Source organism: Centruroides sculpturatus, unplaced genomic scaffold (genome assembly GCF_000671375.1).
Source record: "Centruroides sculpturatus isolate CEXI.00-Female unplaced genomic scaffold, Cexi_2.0 scaffold165, whole genome shotgun sequence".
NCBI classification, from domain to species: Eukaryota; Metazoa; Arthropoda; class Arachnida; order Scorpiones; family Buthidae; genus Centruroides; species Centruroides sculpturatus.
Window position 1 is genome coordinate 282518 of NW_019384429.1, and position 23338 is coordinate 305855.

Genomic DNA, 23338 nt, shown 5'->3' on the forward strand with positions numbered 1-23338 from the left:
TTCACATAGGAAAAGGGAGGCCTGAAGAAAGAAGATTTTGCACTTGGCAATGGGGACATTATTGAATCCATGGAAGAGAGCAAGCTCTACAAGTATTTAGGATTCTAACAGGCCAAACTAACAGAACATACACATAAACCTGGAGTGAAATTGACACTAGTGGTTGACAAAAATTGTTCACCCCCATAAGAATCTTAAGAAATTCATTTGTCATCACCTACCATTGTGTAAGTATAATTTCACAGAAACTTTTTGTCTTATTGAGAGTTTACGATCTCTCAAGCTACTCGATGAAGAATATATTACTGTTTTCAATTTAGAGGAGTTGTATCCTTCTATTTAGCTGGAACTCTGCTTCGACTATCTCAGGGACTTCATATTTGAATGTGTTATCCTCCCTCCTACTCTTCATAGACACATTCTTGAACTAGCAAACTTGGTAACATACTTTTCATTCTTTCAGTTTCGTAGAAACATTTACATGCAAAAGAGATGAGTACCTACGGACAGCCCCTACCTAGAACACTTTGAGAGATGAGATGATTTTAATTAAGATTATTGGAGAGATCCATCCTGTCAAACAAAATATGGCACACACATCCATATTTACACCAGATGCATTGATGAGGTGCTTATTATATGGAACATGAAAGCCAACATACAAAAAATTCTTCATTGATGTCAACACCAACTCTTATAGTCTAAAATTAAACTTGAAGCAAAAGAATGACTGCAAGGTTCACTTTTTGAATATCCTTATCACACTAAAAGATTGTGGTATCAAAACTAAGGAGTTTCAGAAACGCTTTTATCTTCTGTTTATTCCTTGTTTCACATTAAACACTACAAGTTAGTTGACACACACTCACTGCCCTGTTGTTGATAGAGCTCTGCTATATTAAAACCCTTAGGGAGCATCTTGATTATTGACCTAGGATCATATTTCTGTAATCAAAAAATATTGAGAATGGTTCAACAAAACACAAGATTTGAGTTTATTCATCAAAATTTATTTTGTCTTCTTTAAATAATCCTCTCCTACTGCAATGCACTTATGCCAACAATTTTTTCCAATCCTTGAAACATGTTTTAAAGTCATTTTCATGAAACCCCTTTCAGGACTTTCAGAAAATTTTGTTTTATGGCATCAATCAGCTCAAAACGATGGCCACAGAGAAGAAATTATAGTCAAGGAAACAAGAAAAAGTCACACAGTGCCATACCAGATGAATATGGAGCTTGTAGAACTGTATTTGTTAAATTTTTGGCCTAAAGTTCATGAACAACAAGAGCACTGTAAGTGGGTGCATTACTGTGGTGCAAAATTCATGAGTTTTCTCACCACAAATCAGGTTGTTTTCTACAAATTGCTTCATGCAAATAATGCAAAATGCTCAAATAATATTCTCTGTGACAGTTTGGTCAGTAGAAAGGAATTCATGATGTACAACACCACAACAATTGAAGAAAACAGTCAACATTTCCTTGATTTTTGACTGATTTTGACATGTTCTTTTAAGTCTTACTTTACCTTTCAAGCATCATTCACTCGATTGTTAAACTGTTTCACTGTCAAAAGCATAGTTTAACATTTCATTACATGTAATCATGCATTTTAAGAATGATTCACCTTGAGACAGCATTTCCTCAGTCACTTGAACACATTGTTATTTTTGGAAAAATTTAATGTTTTTGGGATGACTCAAGAAGCAATACACTGCAAGCCGAAATGATCTTTTAACAAGATCAATATGATACTGAAACATATTCAATAATGTCCCTAATTGTTAAATGATGATCATTGAGCACCAAATCTCTGTTGTTCATCAATTGACGTGAATGATCTACCAGAGATTGGTTCTTGTACCATCTTGTACTACTTGAAAAAAAATATTGTTTTTGACCGACTATCATCACAAAAGGCTTCTTGCAACCTTTCCAATGTTTTTATAGCAGTAATTCCATTGAGAAAAAATTTAATGCACATTCTTTGATCAATTACACTCAACATTTTGAAAAATTCACCAGTGCAAAAATTCTTTACACACAAAATAGGCATTTACTTTCAAATGAAAACAGATGATAACATACAATTGCTACTAGATGTCAATGAAAGTCATACCAAATGACAAAAAAATGGCAACAATGCCTTCTTGCATGCACAGTTTAAATGAACCATTCCAATACTTTTTTATTACAGTAGTACAACTACTTATCAACAATTTCCAGTACATCATGACTTTTAATAGAAGGGATGCCACCAAAGCAAACTACAGAGTTGTCAAATACTAAACAGAACATTGGGAGAGCTATGGGAAGAAGAATACTGTAAAGGAGAAATCCTACAGTTTATAAATTCCTGCAGAATGATAAAGACCCACTGGACACCATGAGTACTTCAGGTATCTACACAGTAATCATCACAGATGAAAGGGTAGCATATGACTTGGTATATGTAGGAGCAATCTTATGATCATTAGCTGCACACTTAAAAGAACATAAGTACAATGTTAAGAAGTCACTCTCTCTTACAGCTCTGGTAATCTTCTATGCATTGAATGATTTGGTCAAATTTCATTGGGATGAAACTAAAGTCATCAAACATGTCAGAAACAAGCATCATATTAGACATATTATAACCTTTGAAATCTAAAAATCTATAAATAAGGGGAAACTGTCAGCTGCAAGAATCTGAACACATTGTCTAAATGCTTGGAAATCATGGTTTGAGGTTGGCACAACATAACTCAAATGACTTTTGTCAGTTTGTTGTTTATTTTTTCTTTTTTGTTTTTAGTGTTCATTTCATTGGAGTGTAACAGATTGAAATATATTTTATTTTTATTTTTTGTATTTTAAACCTATTTTGGCATTCCAATGTTTTTTGTTCTATTTTCTGTTAGCTTTTGTAGTGTTCAATTTTTGAACAGCAAACCTGAAGATCATTAAACATGACAAAATGTTAATGTTTAATAAACATTTCTGCTGCTATACAAAGTTGTATGTAGTTGATTCAGAAAATTAATTAACAAAAAGATGCTAATTAATTATTTAATGATTTATTTCTATTAAACACTTTTCAACCTAATATTTATATATCAATATACTAAGTAAAAAATATACATTTGAAGTAAATTAAATATTATAATTTCATATGTATTAAAATATAATTTTCATACCTGATGATTGTGACTTTAAAGAAGCAGATGTTTTAATGGCTGGTTTTGCTGGACGCTCAGCTATACAAATAAAAGATCAAATAATTTAAAATTTAATAAAGTTAGCAATTATAATAAGTAAATCAAAATCTAATCTTCTATATAAATGTAAAATTTCAATTACACAATTTTCTTGTGATTGATTGATATTCAAATTTTTAGTTATAAAAACTTGTGCATTTTTTAAATCTTAAAAATTTCAGCTATTCAATATGTTGATAAAAGCAAGTAATTACTATTAGAGTAGGACGGAGAAATCACTGAGATCAGCATTATAATCTCAGTGATTTCTCTATCCTACTATACAGTATTTGGCATTAATATCAACCCATTGATTATTAATTACTATTATTTATATTATTAAAAAAATTATGACCTAGCTTGAGATTATTACAAGACATTACCTTAAAACATTCATAAGGCCAACTATCATTGCCAATTTTCATATTCATTATTAAAAAAATTATGAACTAGCTTGAGATTATTACAAGACATTACCTTAAAACATTCATAAGGCCAACTATCATTGCCAATTTTCATATTCATCAATATAACTTCATAATACCATTCTTGATAAATAGGTGTGAATACAATATTTCCTGAATACAATNGTCTGGAATGCACTATTATTAATAAAAAATAATTTATTTGGATGGCTTATATTGTATTATTATTACAGCTCTTAGTGAATTATCCTAATTAGTTGCTTTTAACAACTAAAACTCTGCCAGACCAATATCAAGGCCTAGTTACTAAAAAGCTGTTATTTTTTTATGTTGTATGTGTCTGTACAGTGTATTTAAGAATTTCCTGATTATGCTATGTGATATGTGTTTAGAATGGTTGCTTTTTATCAAATGATATATGTGCTATTGTTAAGGCCTAATGTTTCTACTTTTCTATGTATATATGTGTGAGGATCTTCATGAAGTTGTTTGTGGCCGAGATGTAATTCATGGTTTAACAGTCCCTTAGAGATAGAGATCTGTTGCTCAGGATAGTGATGAGCGAGAAGAAATGTCATGTGGGGTGGAGTAAGCATTTAGTCAATACTCTACATAAAGACCATATTATTAGAGTAAAGGATAGTGTACATGTTTCTGGATGAAATTGCTGTGGCACTCTAACAAACAGAAAATTTGGACATAAGTCCTTTGTAGTCAATAAGATTCCTTAAGAGAAAGACACTGGGTTATAGTCTAACTTCCAATAGAGTTGATATTCCTTGGTCAGTTAATAACTTCTGAAGGTTTACTTTAGCAAGAACTTTCCAATGCCAGGATCCGGTGAGCTGACACCACAGTTGGTTATTCACTTTATCTGAGGAGATAACTTGGATGACAGACAGTGGGAGTCTGTCATCCAAGTTATCTCCTCAGATGAAGTGAATAACCAACTGTGGTGTCAGCTCACCGGATCCTGGCATTGGAAAGTTCTTAGTGGCAATTTTCTTCCTGCTAGTTGAGAAAGAAAGTGAGCAAATTTAGAATAGAATTTAGAATTCCATGTGATGATGGAAGGCACCTGGTCCTAAGAGATTCTAGGGTGAGAAAATGAGGAACAAGGAATCATAGTAATGGATCTTCACAAAATATCCGGTCTTCTTTTAAAGAATTAGCAGATACTTGCCAAAGAACAGAACTTTTTGTGGAAAAGCACCCAAATCCTGAGACATGGATTTTTGTCTACTTGGTCCCTCAATTGTTCATCCTGATTGGCCTCAGTACCTTTCTATGTTTTCTGATTGGTCTCTACTTGTGTCCAGGTGAAAATTAAGACTAGCTGAACCACAGGAGAGGTCAATTCAATGTTTAATATGATATTGAATAGTATACTTAAATATATAAATAAATATATTAATGGTGTGGTTTGTTTTTAAATTTTAAAAAATATTAAAACTTTAAGGTTAAAAAATTAATCAATCATTGTTTTTTCATTTAATCAGAGACAAAGCCAATACTAAGATATTTAGATGCTAGTTTTTATTATCAGTATGCATTTTGGGTGTTTTTAATATTTTTACACCACTCTTCAGGCAATACAAAAACTAAAGGAAAAACATAAAAAATAGTAAAAAAAACAGTAATACAATATTTAAAAAATACATATCATACAAACTGAACTTTTTTGCAAAAAACAAAAGAAGTTTGTTTATACATTTTTCATAATCCACAAACCATTGGTCTATCTGTGTGCTTTTTAAATCCTACTACATCCATCCACATGCCTTCTATTTCCATCCTATTATTTAAATTAATGGTATTATGAGCACCTATAATTGCTACATGTTCTTTAAATCTATGCAAGTACAGATCTTTTTCTTTATATATTATTTAAAAATCACCCATATAAATAATATGTAAAGAAAAAGATGAAGGTGATGAAGAACAAAAGTAAATGATGAGAACAAAAGTAACAAATAGCTATAATAAAAAATGTTCTTGAAAGTTACTAGTGTCAATTTCAAATCACACTCTCCAAGCTGTTAGAAGTGTGTTATTTCCAAGCCTTCCACATATTGTAGATGTTTATTTATGATGGTCTTAATGATCCTGGCCTGAATCCAATGTACATTAACTAAACCATCAAGAGCACAAGCTGAGAATGATATTCAAAAGTCTATACCTAACGTATCTATCTTGGATGCAAACAAACAAATTGACAACAAGAGAAATTTTATACACAATACAAATTATCATCATAAATATGATAATATTTATGCTCTTTCAAATGGGTTCTGAGAGACATAGACATCATAGTTATGAGGGGTTCTTTGGTCAGTGATGGGAATGGGAATGGTCAGGGATACTCAAGGAGTCCATTGAGTCCTTATCATTATGGAGTATTTTGTAGATAGTGGAAGACCTTTTATAAACAATTCTCTTCTCCATTGTTTTCACTATCTCTGAAAACATGTTATGCATTGATTGGAAGTACTCAATAATAGTATAATAGTCTTTTCAAATATCTGTAGTGTCTGGCTATTTAGAAGAGTAAAAGCAGTCAATAAAGGCTTGTATATTCTTAGCATTACATCCAAACTGCTTTTCTGGTATTTTGATGTATTTCAATTCCTCTAATCTATCCAAAATTTCCAGGCAGTGCATTTATACTTATCTGATCAAAGCCCCGAAGTCCACCAGTTTGTATCATGAAGGGTCATGAGAGAACTGAGAAATATAAATCCAAAAAATGGCATTCACAATGAATTTCCTAGTCTAATATGAAAGTCAGGCCATATGAATTTGAGTTAATATCCTGTAAAAATTGTTGAATGTCAGGTTTGGTGTTCATTATAATCATAATGTCATCAATGTACCTACAGTAAATATGGATGTTGGCACTATATTTTGGCATAAGACCACAAAAGAGGGATTGTGTTACCAACTGTGTGTCAAGTTCCTGGATTCTTCAGTAAAAAGAAAGGATGGAATACAATCAGCATCTCCATCTTCTGAAATTTGTCAACCATCTTTGGAAAAAAACTGTACAGAAACAAAAGAGGAACAAGAAAATGTTCCATCAACATCTGCAGAAAGAAATAGAACAGAAACTCAAGGACACTATCAAAATGCGCACTATCAACATCTACTGAAAGATTCATTCGTTTTGTACATTATAATAAAAAATTAAACACAAATGAAATTAGAAAACATTTTCTAGGATTTTGTTCTGTAGACAACACAACAGGACAGGGATTGTATGATTTTATTTTGAGTCATATTAAAAGACTAAATTTAGATATTCAAAATCTTTGGGGATAGGAATATAACAATGCTGCAAATATGAAAGGCAAATACAATGGACTACAGCAAAAAACAGTAGAGAATAATCCTAGAGCTTTTTATGTTCCTTGTTCGCACATACTCTCAATTTAGTTGTAAATAATGCTGCAAAAATTTCATTTGAAACTGTTAGTTTCTTCAGTATAATTCAAGAATTTTACAATGGACTATTTTACATAAATATGTAAAAAGACTAACATTAAAACCATTGTCTAATATGTAATGCAAATCATGTTGAAGCAATCTGACCATTAAAACTACAGACAATAGAAATATACAGTGGTGCCTCGTATAATGTACTTAATCCACTCCAGATGCACGTCCGTTAAGTGAATAGTCTGTTATACGAAATGCATTTTTCCATAGAAATACATGTTAAAACATATAATTCATTCCGCAGCATAAAATAACCGTACTGTACCATTAAAAAAAAAAAACATGAAAATGGAGCAGTCACCAATTATGCCGGGTAGTCAGATGTTGTGAGAAGGAGGTGGAGGAACACTTTCTTCCCACATTCATACAGAAACAGACTTTTTACACATTGCAGCAGGTCTTTTTTTTTAATTGTTTTTTAATTGGATTCAGATTCAGGAGAGGCTACCAGAGCTTGCTGGGTCAACTCCTCTTGTTCCATCCTTTGTTTTTTCCCTGCTGGCTTCTTGAAAAACATGTCCAAGGTGGTCTGTTTCTCTCTCTTCTTCAACACCTGTCAGAAATGATGGGCAAGGGTGTCACTGTAGAGATCATTGATACTGTGGCCTCAGCTCTGTTTGGATAATGAGTGTTGATAAACTCCTGAACCTCTCTCCATTGGACAAGGAAGTTTTTGTCAACTTTCACTCCTTCTGACGATTTCTTGCATTGTTTCAATTGAAATCACTTTTCTGTTTTTTTAGAAGCCATGATTTGCACAACACTTGAATAAATGTAAATACCCTGCACTGTGTTGATGTACTTAATAAACAAGGGAGCAAGCCAAATCCCAATATTCTGTACTTCAGATATACTGATAATATATTCTAATAATACTAATATATTATAAAAATAGCAGATTGTCATTGGCAATGGCAAAAGAGTGGAAACATCATTCGCATTTGTTCGCAAAAAGACCATTGTTTGCCTCATGTAACTGCCGAACGAAAAGTTCGTTGTTCGCAGCCAGTCCGTTGCTCAAGTCATGTAACGGCCAAACAGAAAGTCCATTATTTGAGGCGTACGTTATAGGAGGCACCACTGTATCTTGCTTTACAAGAAATTAAAAATGATATTACAAAAGACATGAACAAGATTTCAAGTAAATGAATTGTCATCAAAATTAAAGTCATTTAAATTTATTTGTTCCCTGATTGTGTGGCATGATATTTTGAGTAAAATTAATGTCATTAGCAAAATGTTACAGAGTCCTGCTTGTAACCTGAGTGACGCTCTCAAAAGTTTAAAATAAATTAAAGACAATTGAATGAATTTAAAACAGATATATCGTTTGAATCCATATAAGTAATATAAGATATAAGATGGCAGAAGACTCAAGTCAACATTTTCTGCCAATACAAAATGAGGAATAAAGAAAAGACTTTTTGATCGTGAATTAGAAGATGAATGCATCGACAATCCAAAATTAAATTTTAAAACATCTTTCTTTTTGGTAATAGCAGATTCTGCATTAATGTCATTGTGTGAAAGGTTTGAAGTTTTGGAAGAACACAATGACATATTTAAAGTTTTATCAAGATTAAATACATTATCAGATTAGGATAAAAGTGAAATTTTATCATACTGTAAGAATTTAGAATTAAAATTAGCAGATCATTTGAAAAGTGCAACGATGCAGACAGTGAATCCCTATTCGAAGAAATTAAATCTTTAAAATGTCTTTTAGATAAAAAGATGACCATAAAAGATATTTTAAATTTCATCTATAATAATCATTTGGTTGACTGTTTTCCTAATACTGCCTACTATGCTTTAAGAATATACTTGACTTTACCAGTAAAGTTTGCCAATGCTAAAAGAAGTTTCTCAAAATTAAAGAAGATAAAAAATCATTTATGGTCCTAATGTTACAGAAAAGATTATCAAACTTATCAACAATCTCTATAGAAAGTGAATTAGATGAGTATGATTTGACTGTCTTAATTAAAAAGTTCATAATTTAAAGGCTAGAAAAGTTCTTTTGTAATAAAAATATTTCAATTTAATTAATAAAATATATAATCTAATCATTTTGTGTTTTATTATTTACATATAGTAGAAGAATGTGCATATGTATATTCAATTTGTTTTGGGCCTAAAAAAAATAGGGTGCCAAAAAGTGGCTTACACAAAAGCACCTCATACATCAGCACTGGTACTGTGTATTGTGATTAGCTGAAAAAAATTACTATAACTGTATAAAGAAAGTTCAAAAAGAACATCACCAAGAGTCCGTTTAATTTAGGCTTGAATGCAGAAATTTAAAGATACAGAAAGTGTTCAGCACTCAAAATATAACTTTTATCCTTCAACATTGGATGAATCTGTGGAACAGATTTGAGAGGCATTCTACAGGAATCCATGGAATTCAGAGGTTTATTGAAGGAAAGCTAATAAAAATCTTTTTAAAGTTATTCTTTCTTTTACAATAAACTGCATCTCTACAGACTGCTTCATTTTTGTGTTATGAATTTGTATAATAATAAAGGTCTTTCCAGACACCTTTTACTGCTATAGCTCTACATATATGTAAGACTAGTTTATTTAAGAATAAATATGATTAATAATATCTATTTGAAATAGTTTCAAAATTAAGACATTTATTTATAATAGTACTGCATAATAAATTACCTGCATGTTGGGGAGAATGTTGTTTTGGAATACAAGAATTTGCATTCGTTGTTTCATCCGAAAATGAAACAGATTTTTCTTCTATTGAAATAAAAAAATAATAATAATGTAATAATATTAAAAATAAAACTTATAAAATTATGTTAATAATCTTAAATTACAGAACAGTTTGAATTTTATACAGTCAAACCTGTCTGTAACAGAACCCCAAGGGACCAAACAACTCTTCCATAGTAGATAGGTTTCTGCTATATACAGGTTACCTACTATACATATCCCTCAATTAATGCAGTTAATAAATTTCTCAATGTTACCATGTCTATCAAAATCGCATTAATCAAATACAGTGGTACCTCAGTACTTGACCGAACAATCACCACCTGCTAAAACAGATTTTCAATTAATAACATATATTAATTTTTTCATACATTTGTGAAAAGTTCTCTAAGATAAAAATGAGTAACCAATTTAAAAATAAAACAAAACCTTGCAGTGCCTATCTTCATCAGATAAAATTATACTCAATTCAGTTTGTTTTTTCATAGTGAAAAAAAAAACTAACTGATTGCAGAACATAATCATCAGCATGTTTACAACTATTTCAAGTGGATGTAATGTTTCAACAATATGTGTCTGTGACACACTAAGATTTGTTGCAAATTCATGCATTGTTATTCATCAATCTTTAACAATTTCTTCCCGCAATTTCTCATTGACAGCTTTTGGGGACCCATATGTTTTGCATTCTTTACTTCAAAATTTCCCAAATGAAACTTTCAAAACCACATTTGACACATTCAGAGTTTAAAAGCATTTTCCTTATACATGGTATAAATAGTTTTTACTGTTTGTATAGTGTGATATCCTTTACAAAACTTAAAAAGCATGCATAATATGTCCAGTGTGCATTTTATCTGCAGACATTTCAACTTGGTTTTATTCAAATGAAATGTGATGTAAAAAAGTTTAAAATAAACTTCAAAACAAAAAATACAATCTCACATCAGGAATAATGTGTTAAATTTCACAACTTATAATTACATCACATATTTATGTTAAGTAAAAACAGCTGATAATAAAAATATGCAAAAACTTTCCGTTCAAATCCCAATAAAAATACTGTAATACAGTAGTTATATTTTGATATTCTGTATCGGATATGTGTATTTTTTTTATTTTTTTTTAATGATTTATACATTCTAGGCTTGTAAACTTCTTGTTAAATTTGTGTTAAATCAAATAGAGATACTGATTTTTCCATTATATGGCCTGATTTTCCTTTCTATTTCCACATTGGACAGGTTCCATTATATACAAGTTAATTTACATTACCTTTTGCAAAAAATTTAAGGGACCAAAGAAATTTTCCATTAATGACAGGTTTTTGCTACATACAGGTTCCATTATAGACAGGTTTGACTGTATTTATTCAATAATTTTGAAAAAAATAACTTGTTTCAATAATATAGACATGGTCAAAATATTTTTTCTTTTTAAAAGTTTTTTTACATCACGAATTCTGCAAATAGTTTACAGTTCAAATAGTACTAGAGACATATAGATATAAAAAATAAAATTATATAAAAATGAGAAATAATTTATTGTGACATTGTCACAATGCTGGGCTGTAATTTTTAATCATCTTTTAATTTAAAAAAAAGTACCTGTTTTCTGATCCAAACCAGAAGTTTATATATAGTTAATTGTGTCTCTAGACTCTAAGCTTTCCATATCTGGTCTTGATTTTGCTCCCTGTATATCATACTTCTCCTGATAATAATTAAGTGATACCAATCATTTATCTAACTCTGTTCTTAAGAATATTTTGAACTGAAATTATGTGATTTCCAGTCCAGATAGGACATTCCCATATAGTTAATGGGGGTTTCTTGCCCTAAGCTTTCCATATCTCAATTCAATTTTAATTTATCTAATTCCAATCTCAAGATTAACAAAAAAACAGACAAAAAATAATAGGAGTGTATAGGTCTACAATTCGAAAATTGCAGCCCAATAACATTACTATATTAATAACTCAATCATAAACAAATTTTTAATACAATTGAAGTAATTTATTATTACAGTCAACTCACCTTAAAGTGAATACCAATAAAGCAAATTCTTACATTAAAGCAAATTTTGCTGTTGCCCTGTTAAAATGCCATTGTCAAATTAATTTTCAAGAAACTAAACAAAATTTTTTTTACCAGAATTCATTAAACTGAAATGTAAATTAACTTAACAACCCTCAAGAAATAACCCTACTTCCAATTATGCTTGCTTTTTACAATTTTTGATATAAACACTAAAAATTAGTACCCAGTTGTAATAAATGTTTTATTTTGAATATAACAGATTTTTTCATAATAAACAAAGATTGATTCAACATCCAATTGTAAAGCAATTTAAATATCTGATTTTAGCAGACCATTCTACTGTACTCAGAAAATAGAGGTTAAAGTTTAAGGATGCCCAACTCTTTAAATAGATGTGGATCCCGATGCAAACACATGCTGTTTGCATATTGGGGAGTGCATACAGTAATGCCAAATTTAGCTTTTTTCTATTCTTTTGGCACCAAAAATATTTTCTACTTTAATCTCCCAACAGAAAAAAAATTACAAATTTCTTTTAGCTTTGTTTTGTTTAACACTTCATACATAAACAGCAAATATCTCCTCCTCCTCCTCATTTTGTTTGATTTGAAAAAGCATTTAGAAATTTGTTTTTGTTAATAAATTTAATTTTGTTTAACTTTATTTAGTAAGTTAATTCAAAATAATGTATTATATTTTAAAGGTTTCGATCATCTGTTAAGCCTTAACTCCCTAAATTATACAACCTTGGTCTTGACCCAGAAACTTAGTTCATTTTATCGAAAGTTTGACAGTCTGAAAAGTGTTCTTTTCTTGTCATCGATATTTGATGTATAATTAATTTTGATTATGTATTAACTACTGTTTCCCTAGTAATTTGTGTTAATGTGAGTTGACTGTACTTGAATTGTTAGTTTGAATAAAATTATAATTTGATGCTTTATTCATCAATTTTCATAATCCTTAAAAAAGAACAGATAAAAAAAAAATATTATTTGTAATTTAAATAATAAGAATGATTAAGTTAGCAATAGTAATAAATTGTTAACTTAAAACATGATTATCTTAGTCAAAAAAATTTAATTTAGTATATATAAGATCATTTAATAAAAACCAACACTACTTTTATAGTTACTTAATGATATGCATGAACTGGGTTAATAATAATTGTGTAAATATAAAATTAATATTTAGGTTAAATGAAAATTTTATATTTGATTATTTATACCTGTTTAAGAGATTCTGGTGACTGAGTTAAGTAAACTCATATTGATGCATTTAAAATAGTTTAAAAATTAATTCATTTGTTAATTTTCAAATAGTGTAATTTATTAATATTAGTTTTGTTAAACAAATTTAAATTGTTAAAAATTATTAGACTGTGATCTTTAATTTTTATTCTAACTTCACTTTGCTCATGCTTAACCCTTTCTCAGCCATATTTTTTTCAGTTGACAGTCTGAAAAGTGTCCTTTTCTTAACATTGATATTTGATGTATAATTAATTTTGATTAAAAATATGCAAAAAAATTAGCTCCTATACAGGATTTGTCCAATAAGCATTAGACTGACTTTTTCCTGCCAATGGGAAGGGGTGTAGGATGGTTTCTATAAGCGGGATTGGTGGTGGAAATGTCTCATAAGCTACGAGACTCAGCTGAGTTGTCTCCTAGCCTTTGGAGCGTGTAGATCACACCTGAAGTGAAAGTATTTAGTGCTTGTGCTTGTGTCGAGAGTCAAGATGCAGTGCACTATCGAGCAGCATTTTTTAAATCAAATTTTGTGTTAAATTGAACAAATCTGCTACTGAGACTTTGAATATGATCTGTGAGGCTTACAAGGATGAAGCCATGTCTAGAACATGTGTTTTTGAGTGGAATAAAAAATTCAAAGATGGCCAGGCAGATGTTGAAAGGACATCTTTTTGGGATATTTGAAGCAGTCTAAGTTGTTTCAATGGGGTGCCTATACAGCCTAGCAGTTGCCACCTTCCAGGAGGCATATGAAGACTGAAAAAAGCACTGACATTGGTGCATTGATGCAGTAGGGTCATATCTTAAAGATTATTAACTCACTGTACATATATCTGAATGATTTTCTTTTTATGACTTCAGTCCCGATACTTATTAGACAAACCCAGTATATATCATTTTCTCAGAATAAAATAATTTTAATTATTTAATTAAAAATTTGATAATTATTAATTACTAATATAAAAGCTGTCATGTGCATGTGTGTATGGGTGTGAATTCCTCATAACTCCTGCAATTTTTGTTCAATCCAGATGAAATTTCTGTTATATTCATTTTATGTTCTGACAGAAAGTACAGTCTACTTATTTTGTAGCAATATTAGCAATAGTTTTATCAATTTCAGATTGATGAACGCACTTACGTTGCATTTGGTTCATGCATGATGAGGGAAATTTCCCTTAAGTTGCATTTTTACATATTTTGGCAAATGGCGTATTTTAAACTTCATTAAATTTAAACTTTAAAAATGATAGTCTCATCGAGTCACTTCTTTAAAAAAATCTTTCCATAGTAACCACGACATTCTGTTATCCAATCGTCCAATTGGAAGTAATGACCTAATGAGTCCATTACAATAGAGCGTCGATTATCCGAAAGTCAATAATCCGAAACGTCAATCATCCAAAAAAATTCCAGTCGGCAAATTTAAATTTTCACCAGTGCTGTGGCGTTGCAATCTTTAGCTATGTCTTGGGCTACTCAAATATTTTACGTTTTTCATACTAAATTAACTTCTGAAGTATAATTTTTTATTGTTTTTATATTTTTCAATATATTTACAGTAGAACCTCGATTATCCGGACTAATTGGGGATGAAGGTAGTCCGGATAAGTAAAAATCCGGATAATCAAAACAAATACTTTAATTTGTCTTTTAATGATAATACAACATGTTTTCTTTTCGATGACATATCGGTAATATTAAAAGTAAATACTGTATTTAAATCGTGATCAAATTTTCAAGAAACAAACGTTNTGTCACTTAGATTGTTATCACAACTCATAATTTCCATAAATTCTGTTAATTGTTAAAAATTTTCATAAACACAAACTTTGTTACTACTACTCTATGTAGACCATGATTGGAGTTAAAATGTTAATATTTCTATAATCAACTCAATGTAAACTTTCAATTAATGTAAAAAAAATCTACTGCATTCCAACCATAACTCATTCACCTTCTTTCTAAGAGGAAGGTTGTAGTATTGATGACTAAAATGAAAAAAGAAACTTATTGCAAAGTGTGATATAAGCCAGGGGCACAGGGGCTGTTCCCCAAATGCCACTTAAATCGGCACAGGTTGTTAAAACCTGACCTTGGTGTCGTCGGATGGCTAAAACTTGATAGGAGGCAAAATCGAGTGGGGAGTGTGTGAGCAAGTCGAGAGGTGTCAGTTTTTTTGAAGTGACAGGAAACAGGTTTAACATATAACAAAATATAAGTTTATTAACTATAACTAACCCTATGATATACAGATCACTATATGGTTAAATGCGATTATTCTATTGACTATTTTCACATGGACAGCGACTAATTTCTAAGTTCTGTCATGTACCTAATTTCTACTTCGAGAGACAGAGTTGACAAAGTTCTAGCCCTAACATACATTATACCTCTCAATTGTAATGGAGAGTTGTAGGCAATGATTGTTGCTTCCTGGAAGAGTCGGAGCCACTGAAATGTCTTTCCACCTGTGTCTTCTCCTTGGGCTGGATCAAGTCCGTTGAATGGAGGTCAGGGAGATGAAATGGGCACTATCACTAATTATAACTTCCAGTTCAATCGCACCTCGAGCTTCTGGTAGCTTTTGCTTTTATCCTATTGTCGTGGGAAAGGGATCATCTGATCATCAAATGTTGACAATGATGAAACATTTTTGACAGCTAATTGTCAACTTTCCCATCTCTTTCCCATCTGATTGTTATTATTCAAACAATGACCTCTGATCTGATTCTTGCAAGGAGCGTTTTTTTCCTATCGGATCTGTTTACAATTCAAAAAACACAATCCACATCAAGTTTTACAATCCCCTTTAAATCCACAACCTCACATAAAGCATGAAAGTGGTACACATCTGATGAATCTGATATCCACGTTTCAGATGATGAAGTCAACAGTATGCATCATTCTTAAAAACAAGCAAGCAAAAAATGCAGTAAATGTTACTAAAGGTGTGGCAATATTGGCCTCCAAGAGATTCCGTGTAAATGAAGAGATAGAAAAACTCCTCCTAATGTGGATAATTGAGAAGCAATTGGCTGGTGATATCATCTCTGAGAGGATTATTTGTGAGAAAGCCAAGCATCAGAACAGTGAACTTAAAAAACAGGATATCACCACTCCTCACTAAGGTACATTAAATGGCATTTTCATTTTATTACACAGTGTAGCAGCATGTAGTGCTCCCTCTTGATACTAGAAGGAATATACCCAGAAGTAGGTTTTGCTTCCTGGAGTAGGCTTTTCTAGTATCAAGATGGAGCTATAAATTAGGGGACACAAGAAATGTGAACTATTCCTCTTTTGGTCTGATCCTCATGATGTACACGCTAACCTCTATGTTTGTTACAATCTCATATCATGTGTAAATTTTTGGTGTAATAAAGAGAATATAATTGTACTTAAGTTATCTAGGCATTCCTCAACCTTACAAATAATCTTGCAACAGTATTTACATATTTTATTTATTGTTTTCACATTTTAATTTATTATTTAGGGCATTGTGTTATTTTTACCTTAAATTATGTGTATTTGCTATTTGAAATTGTTTCAAAATGGTTGTTGTTTATGATCCAGGAATGAATTAATTTACTTTCCATTATTTCTAATAGATTCAGAATTCAAACAGTCTCATGACACGAATTAAATTCAAAGTACAAGAAATCACTGTACTGACACTGAAATCATGTCAAAATGTAGTTACATTCTTCCCATAATTATCTCATATAATCATCCTTTCACCATACCTCTGGTAAAATGGTATTTGTAGTGAGTTGTGATCATACCTATAAAAAGAGGTCTCACTCATATCATGGCACAATTTTTGCAAAAAATCATGAAGTTGAAAAACTGCATGCACCTCAAACAAACTGTAAACAGACAAAAATAATGTCAACTTTTCTGTAGAAAAGAGTTGACAATACTTCAATAGAAAAGAGTTCTGTAGAAAAGTAAAAGAGTTGACAATACTTTTCTACAGAAAAGTATTGATAACTCTTTTCTATTGAATAATTTTCTGTAGAAAAGTATTCAGTAGAAAAGAGCTGGATTGTTGAATAATTGTGTTTTTAAAATTATGTGTATACTGTTAATTTTCATATCCAGTAAAACCTATCTAAAACAGAATACGAAGAAGACAAAAATCTGCCAATAGAGAAAAAATTATTTGGAATGGAGCAATTTTGTATGTTAAATTTTACTATAAACTGGAAACTTGTCTAACACAGAAATTGACTTAATTTTGATAAAGTGGAAGATTAAAATTCCACTAATAAACAAATAAGTAAAACCTTCCCCAAGAATAATAGTCATTACAAAGCATGGCAAACTGTATTCCAAGAACAATTTCAAAAACTTTGTCAGAGAAATAAGTTACACGACAAGAGAACATATGAATAAACGATCTTTGTTAACATTTGTCTTTGTTAGAATTAATTAGGGGTAGAATTGAAAACTTTTAAGAATCAAGAATGTTCAAGAATAACATTAATTGTTTGTTCCTAAGAATTGAGTTCTCAGGAACAAACAATTAACGTAATTTATGAAAACAATGAGAATAAGATAACACAATATTGTCAATTTGCCTTGGACAGAATAGATAGTAATTAATTAGTACCAAGCATTCAAGAACCAGTTGATTAAAATTATTGATAATAATAGAGATTGACATAAATGATTAATAAGAGAATTAAAATTCCTTGAGAAGCCAGATCACACTATACTAACTAAAGGAATAATTTGATCTCTATTATTGTATTGTGATTAGACTTTCCAATGACAGAGCTAGTTTGTGAGACCCAAATTGGTTTGTTTACTATCATGTAAACTCATAAGGATCTGAGCACTATTCAAAATATCTAGCACAAGTTTTTTGAAATAGTGAGAACTTTTTGCAATCAAATAGTTCTCAATTATTGAATTCAAATACTACCATCTTTAGCAGATATCAGTTTAGATTAATTTGGATTATGCCTAGCAATAAAGTTTTTTACACATATAGAAGTTATTTTACTATAAAAAATTAACATAACTATGTGACATTTAACTGGTGTAGTTTAAAGTTAAAAAAGTTGCTAAAACCTGTTCAAAACAAAAATTGCATGATACAGAAATGTTTTTTCTGTACCATGCAGTTTTGATTTATTCAGGTTTTACTATAGATATATTAAGTTTAATGAATATTTATATAATATTAGCTAAGACATCATTGTTTTTGATATACATAATAAAATAACCTTAGTATTTCCAGCAACGAAGTATTTAATAAAAATAATAATGTTTTCGACTATTTTTAATAGTCTTCTTCAGTTAAGCCACTTTAAAACAAAAACAAACATAAAATAGAACACAAGCAATACAATTGTTTAAAATTTTGAAATTAATTACAACAAAATAAAAATAAAATAAAACGTAAAAACAAAATTAAATTACAATAAAATATTAAGAAAATTAATCGTCGTGGTAAAAAGATTTCCATGCAAAGGACAGACTTTCTGCATCTCTATGGTTGATGCATCCTTTGTCAATATGGGTCTTGTAAATTTCAAGTTTTTTAATATGTTTAAGTACTTGTTTGTTGGTGGCAGTCCTAATTATGGATGCTTTGTCCCAATGTACATTAATATCTTGATGTTTAGCGAAGGCTGCAAGGACGGTACTGTCCAAGTTTTTAGTAATGGAATACTTATGCTCTTTAAGCCTCTGTTTTAAGTCTCATAGTGGCACCAACATAAACAAGATCTGAATTAAAACGACGGTCACTTAAAGGAATAGAATACACTCCTTTGTTACGGTTTCCTTTCTTCTTATCATTTCATAGAATTCTATAAATCGTAGGATTATGAGGATAAATAATTCTTAAATTATTCTTGTGAGATAATTTTTTAATCATCGAGTGTAGGAAAGGTATATAGTTGAGAACTACTCTTGGTCCTTGGTTCTTAGTTGTAGGTTGCTTATTTGTTTGATTACAATATTTAGCAATAAGAGCATTAATTTCACTTATACAATATCCCTGTTGTACAGCTATTGTACGTATATAATTTAATTCTCTATGTGTGTCAAACATACTCGTACAGTGGGTATAGGCCCGCTTTATCCATGATCGAAAGGCTGCATTCTTAAAATTCTGAGGATCAAAGGAATTCTTCGGTATAATAATAGGTAGATAGCTAGGCTTTCAATAAATATCTGTCCAAATTTCACCATATTTACAAGTGATGGACAGATCCAGAAAATTTACGTTAAAGTCACTTTTTTGTTCCATTGATAAAGTCAAACCATATGGGTTGTTATTAATTTTGTTAAGGAAACATTGAGTGCTATTACTATTCCTCCAAATGATGAAAACATCATCAACATATCTTGCATATACAAGTATGTCATTTATAAATATGGGCAGTACATTACTTTCTAATCTTCGTAATACTAGTTCACATAAAAACAAGGATATCGGGCTCCCTATTGTAACCCCTCTTTCTTGTAAATATGTGTTCCCTTCAAATACAAAAAACGAAGTATAACAAATCAGGTGTGCAAGCTCTAAAATGCCATTATGAGACTTAAAGCAGAGGCTTAAAGAGCATAAGTATTCCATTATTAAAAACTTGGACAATACTGTCCTTGCAGCCTTCGCTAAACATCAAGATATTAATATACATTGGGACAAAGCATCCATAATTAGGACTGCCACCAACAAACAAGTACTTAAACATATTGAAAAACTTGAAATTTACAAGGCCCATATTGACAAACGATGCATCAACCATAGAGATGCAGAAAGTCTATCCTTTGCATGGAAATCTTTTTACCACAACAATTAATTTTCTTAATACTTTATTGTAATTTAATTTTGTTTTTACATTTTATTTTATTTTTATTTTGTTGTAATTAATTTCAAATTTTTAAACCATTGTATTGCTTGCGTTCTATTTTACATTTGTTCTTGTTTTAAAGTGGTTTAACTGAAAAAGACTATTAAAAATAGTTGAAAACGTTATTACTTTTATTAAATACTTTGTTGCTAGAAATACTAAGGTGTTTGATTATTTTAAGTGTTTATATTCCAGTAAGTTATTTTATTTTATTTTAATACATAATAAAGATAAAGTATCTTCAAAATATTTAACATAAAAATAAATTTCCAATTTAATAAAAAGTTGTTTAATCTCAAATTATTTATACCTATTTTAAAATGTAATTCAAATAGCAGTAGTTCAATATTTAATTATACTAACTTAATTACCTTGTTTGTTCATCTACAACAGGTGTGACACTTCCTGATCTTGATCCATACATCCTTTCTCCATAATAACTCTGCTCTTCAAATGAAGAATTGCCATATATTGGAAATGATTGCTGATGATCGTAACGATGTTCAGGGGAAGATAAATAACCAAGATCATGATTACTTCTGTCTGGTGAAGAATGATAAGAATGCTCATAACGATGTTCTGGAGATGGTTGGTATGGTGATTGTCCAGATGTGGGATAAATACGATCTGGGGGAGCAAGATAAGCTCCTTGAGGTTCATGGCGTCTCTCTGTATATAAATAAATAATTTGATATATTCTTCTAGTTATTCAAATAAATATAATTAATCTTATTACAGTCATTACACATGTTCACTGAAGTAGTTAAATAACAATATAATTTCAACTATTCAAAACTAGAAGTACGTTAATAAACACTGCACATATAATCAATATCCAGCAAGAAGAAACTATAAAACAACAAACATTTTCATCCATTTTTAATGGACATCATTAGGCTAACTGACCTTTTCAGTTCAAATGCAGTTGTTAAAACAAACAGTTCAAACAGAAAAGTTACTCAGAAGAGGTGATTGCCATTCATATGTGAGCAGTGATGTAAGATAGAGAAGGGAGACGGTTGTAAGATTAAACTTCATAGATGTCTTTCACACAGGGAGGAAGGAGTCTGCATCTCTAAAGTTGATAGCAGTATTATTTCTCATGGCTTTGTAAATTTCTAATTGTTCTAAATATCTAAGCTGTTCTGTGAGGGAGATGCTATGTGTGTACTTAGTTGATATGTACTTTATATCTATGTCAGGCTTGGAAGCAAACATTGCTAATTCAGTGTTGGCAAGCTCTTTCACGATGGAAGTCCAATGTTCTTTGAGGTGGTTGTTTGAAGATTGGCCTGTAGCATCCATGTATTTGAAGTTTCAGTTGGCTCTGTGATCCATCATGGGGATAGTATATATACCAGTGTGAAAAAAAGGATGAGAAACACATGACAATACAACAACGCAAATAACAGTCAATCACGTTTTATTGATTGAAATGAGGTAACAGAGGTCGGACTGCCTAGTGCCATTCTGTTCTCCCCAGAGAACAGAAGTATACATATGTACTAAATCCCCACTCTTGATCAAACTTCCTGCAACAATTGATTTTTATACAATTCAGTTTAAAACTAAGACAATGACAATTCAACTTGAACCTAATACTATTACTGCTTACAACTAAGAAGTGAAAAGATGAAGGAGGGTCTATTGGTAGCTTAGATCAATGGGTCCTGATACTGGGGTTATGTCAACTATGGTCGCTTTGTAGACTGTGAATATCCAATCCGTTGACATCCAGGGTATTAACAAACAGTTACCATTAAATATATGCCGAGGCAGGTCTTTGAGCATGTACAGAAAGACTCACTTTCTTAGTTCCAAGTCACCCTCTGCATCTGGTCTATACTGGCCCTCTCTCTCCTATCTTCCTAAGCCTGATTCCTCATAGCTTGTCTCTTGGTCTCTCTCATCTGACCTATCGCATTGGTAGCACACCCCAAAAGTGACTCTTATCCACTCCTGGTTTCCCCAGGTCCCCTTCCTTTCCCTTTATACACTGGTCCAATCAGGATCCACAAACGTAAAGCTCCTGTCATGTGACAGGAAAGGGTTAACCCCTTCTGGGTTCTTCTTCAGGCATCTTTTAGTTGTAAACTAGCTGGATCTTCTAAAATGAATATGAATATAAAATTTGAAAATATTCAAATGGAGTGATGGAAATTTTGTATGACAACCTCCTCTATGCATGCATTCTTGTGATATGTTTAAATATGTTCGAACATAATGATCGTTGTTGAAAAATGGCTTTAATATCAAGTTGGAACTCAAAATAAATGTGCAAGTGGATGAGTTTGAATAATGAGAACTTATGCGCATGTGTTCCCATGTTTCCGCAAATAAGATTGAATGTTAACTATTGGTGTCAAGTATAGCCTGGAACGCAATTGATAGACACATCTTGTCTCTAAAATTAATGCCCATGGATGTGCCACAAGCTTAAAAATATCTTTAAAGATTTAATTGTAATACACACTGGTTAAAGGTTGAAGTGAGTCTAATTTTGTAAAAAAATTTAATATCTTCAAGGTAGAATATTTAAGGTACTGACAGATCGTAAGATCTCAAAAAAGAAATGCTTCTCATGTTATTGCCAAGAATGTTATATTGATACTCATATTGTCATCTTATAATTTCACTTTAAAATATAGGTCTGGGAAAAAACAAGCAAATGAAGATTGAATGAGAAGATTACCACTCAGAACATGTGAAGGTGAATGTCTGAAACTGGCTGACATATTCTTAATGGAAATGAAGCATCAATCACCATTTGGAAGCAAAGGTAGTAACATCACTTACCGGAAAAGATCATATGTTATCCAGAGTATTAAGCTGGATTAAAAAGGGATGACTACAAACTCAATTAGAAGAAAAATTCAAACCTTATAACAATAGGAAGGATGAATTGTCTATGCAAAATGATTGCATTCTTTGAGGAGCTAGAGTCTTGATATCTCCTAAATTGAGAGACAGTGTGCTAAAATTGTTGCATTCAACTCATTTAGGTATTGTTAAAATGAAAGCTTTTGCTAGAAGTCATGTCTAGTGGCCATGATAAGAATATTGAACAATTAATTAGTAATTGTAGAGAATGTCAACAAACAAGAAATAATCCAAGGAATACATCTCCTCAGCCATGGATTGGGCCTTTGAGACCCTGGTCTAGGTTACGGATCTAGCAGGTCCTTTTAAAGGTAAAATGTTTTTTGTACTGGTTGACTCATTTTAGAATTAAAGGAAGTAAAGGAAAGGAAGTAGTGGCCAGAAGAAAAGGTGTGTCATTATATCAGA

The 23338-nt window shown here is 31.0% G+C and overlaps 1 protein-coding gene across 4 annotated transcripts in view; it reads right to left on the reverse strand.

Moving 5' to 3' along the window:
- The window catches only part of LOC111619676 (coiled-coil domain-containing protein AGAP005037-like), a 341137-nt gene that overhangs the window by 184336 nt on the left and 133463 nt on the right, over positions 1-23338 (reverse strand). For all 4 annotated transcript variants that reach the window (XM_023361441.1, XM_023361440.1, XM_023361443.1 and 1 more), the window contains 2 exons: positions 9830-9910; positions 3180-3239 (listed from right to left, as the gene is read on the reverse strand). In XM_023361441.1, the coding sequence (XP_023217209.1) occupies positions 3180-3239; positions 9830-9910 (141 nt within the window). The remainder of the gene's footprint in view (positions 1-3179; positions 3240-9829; positions 9911-23338) is intronic.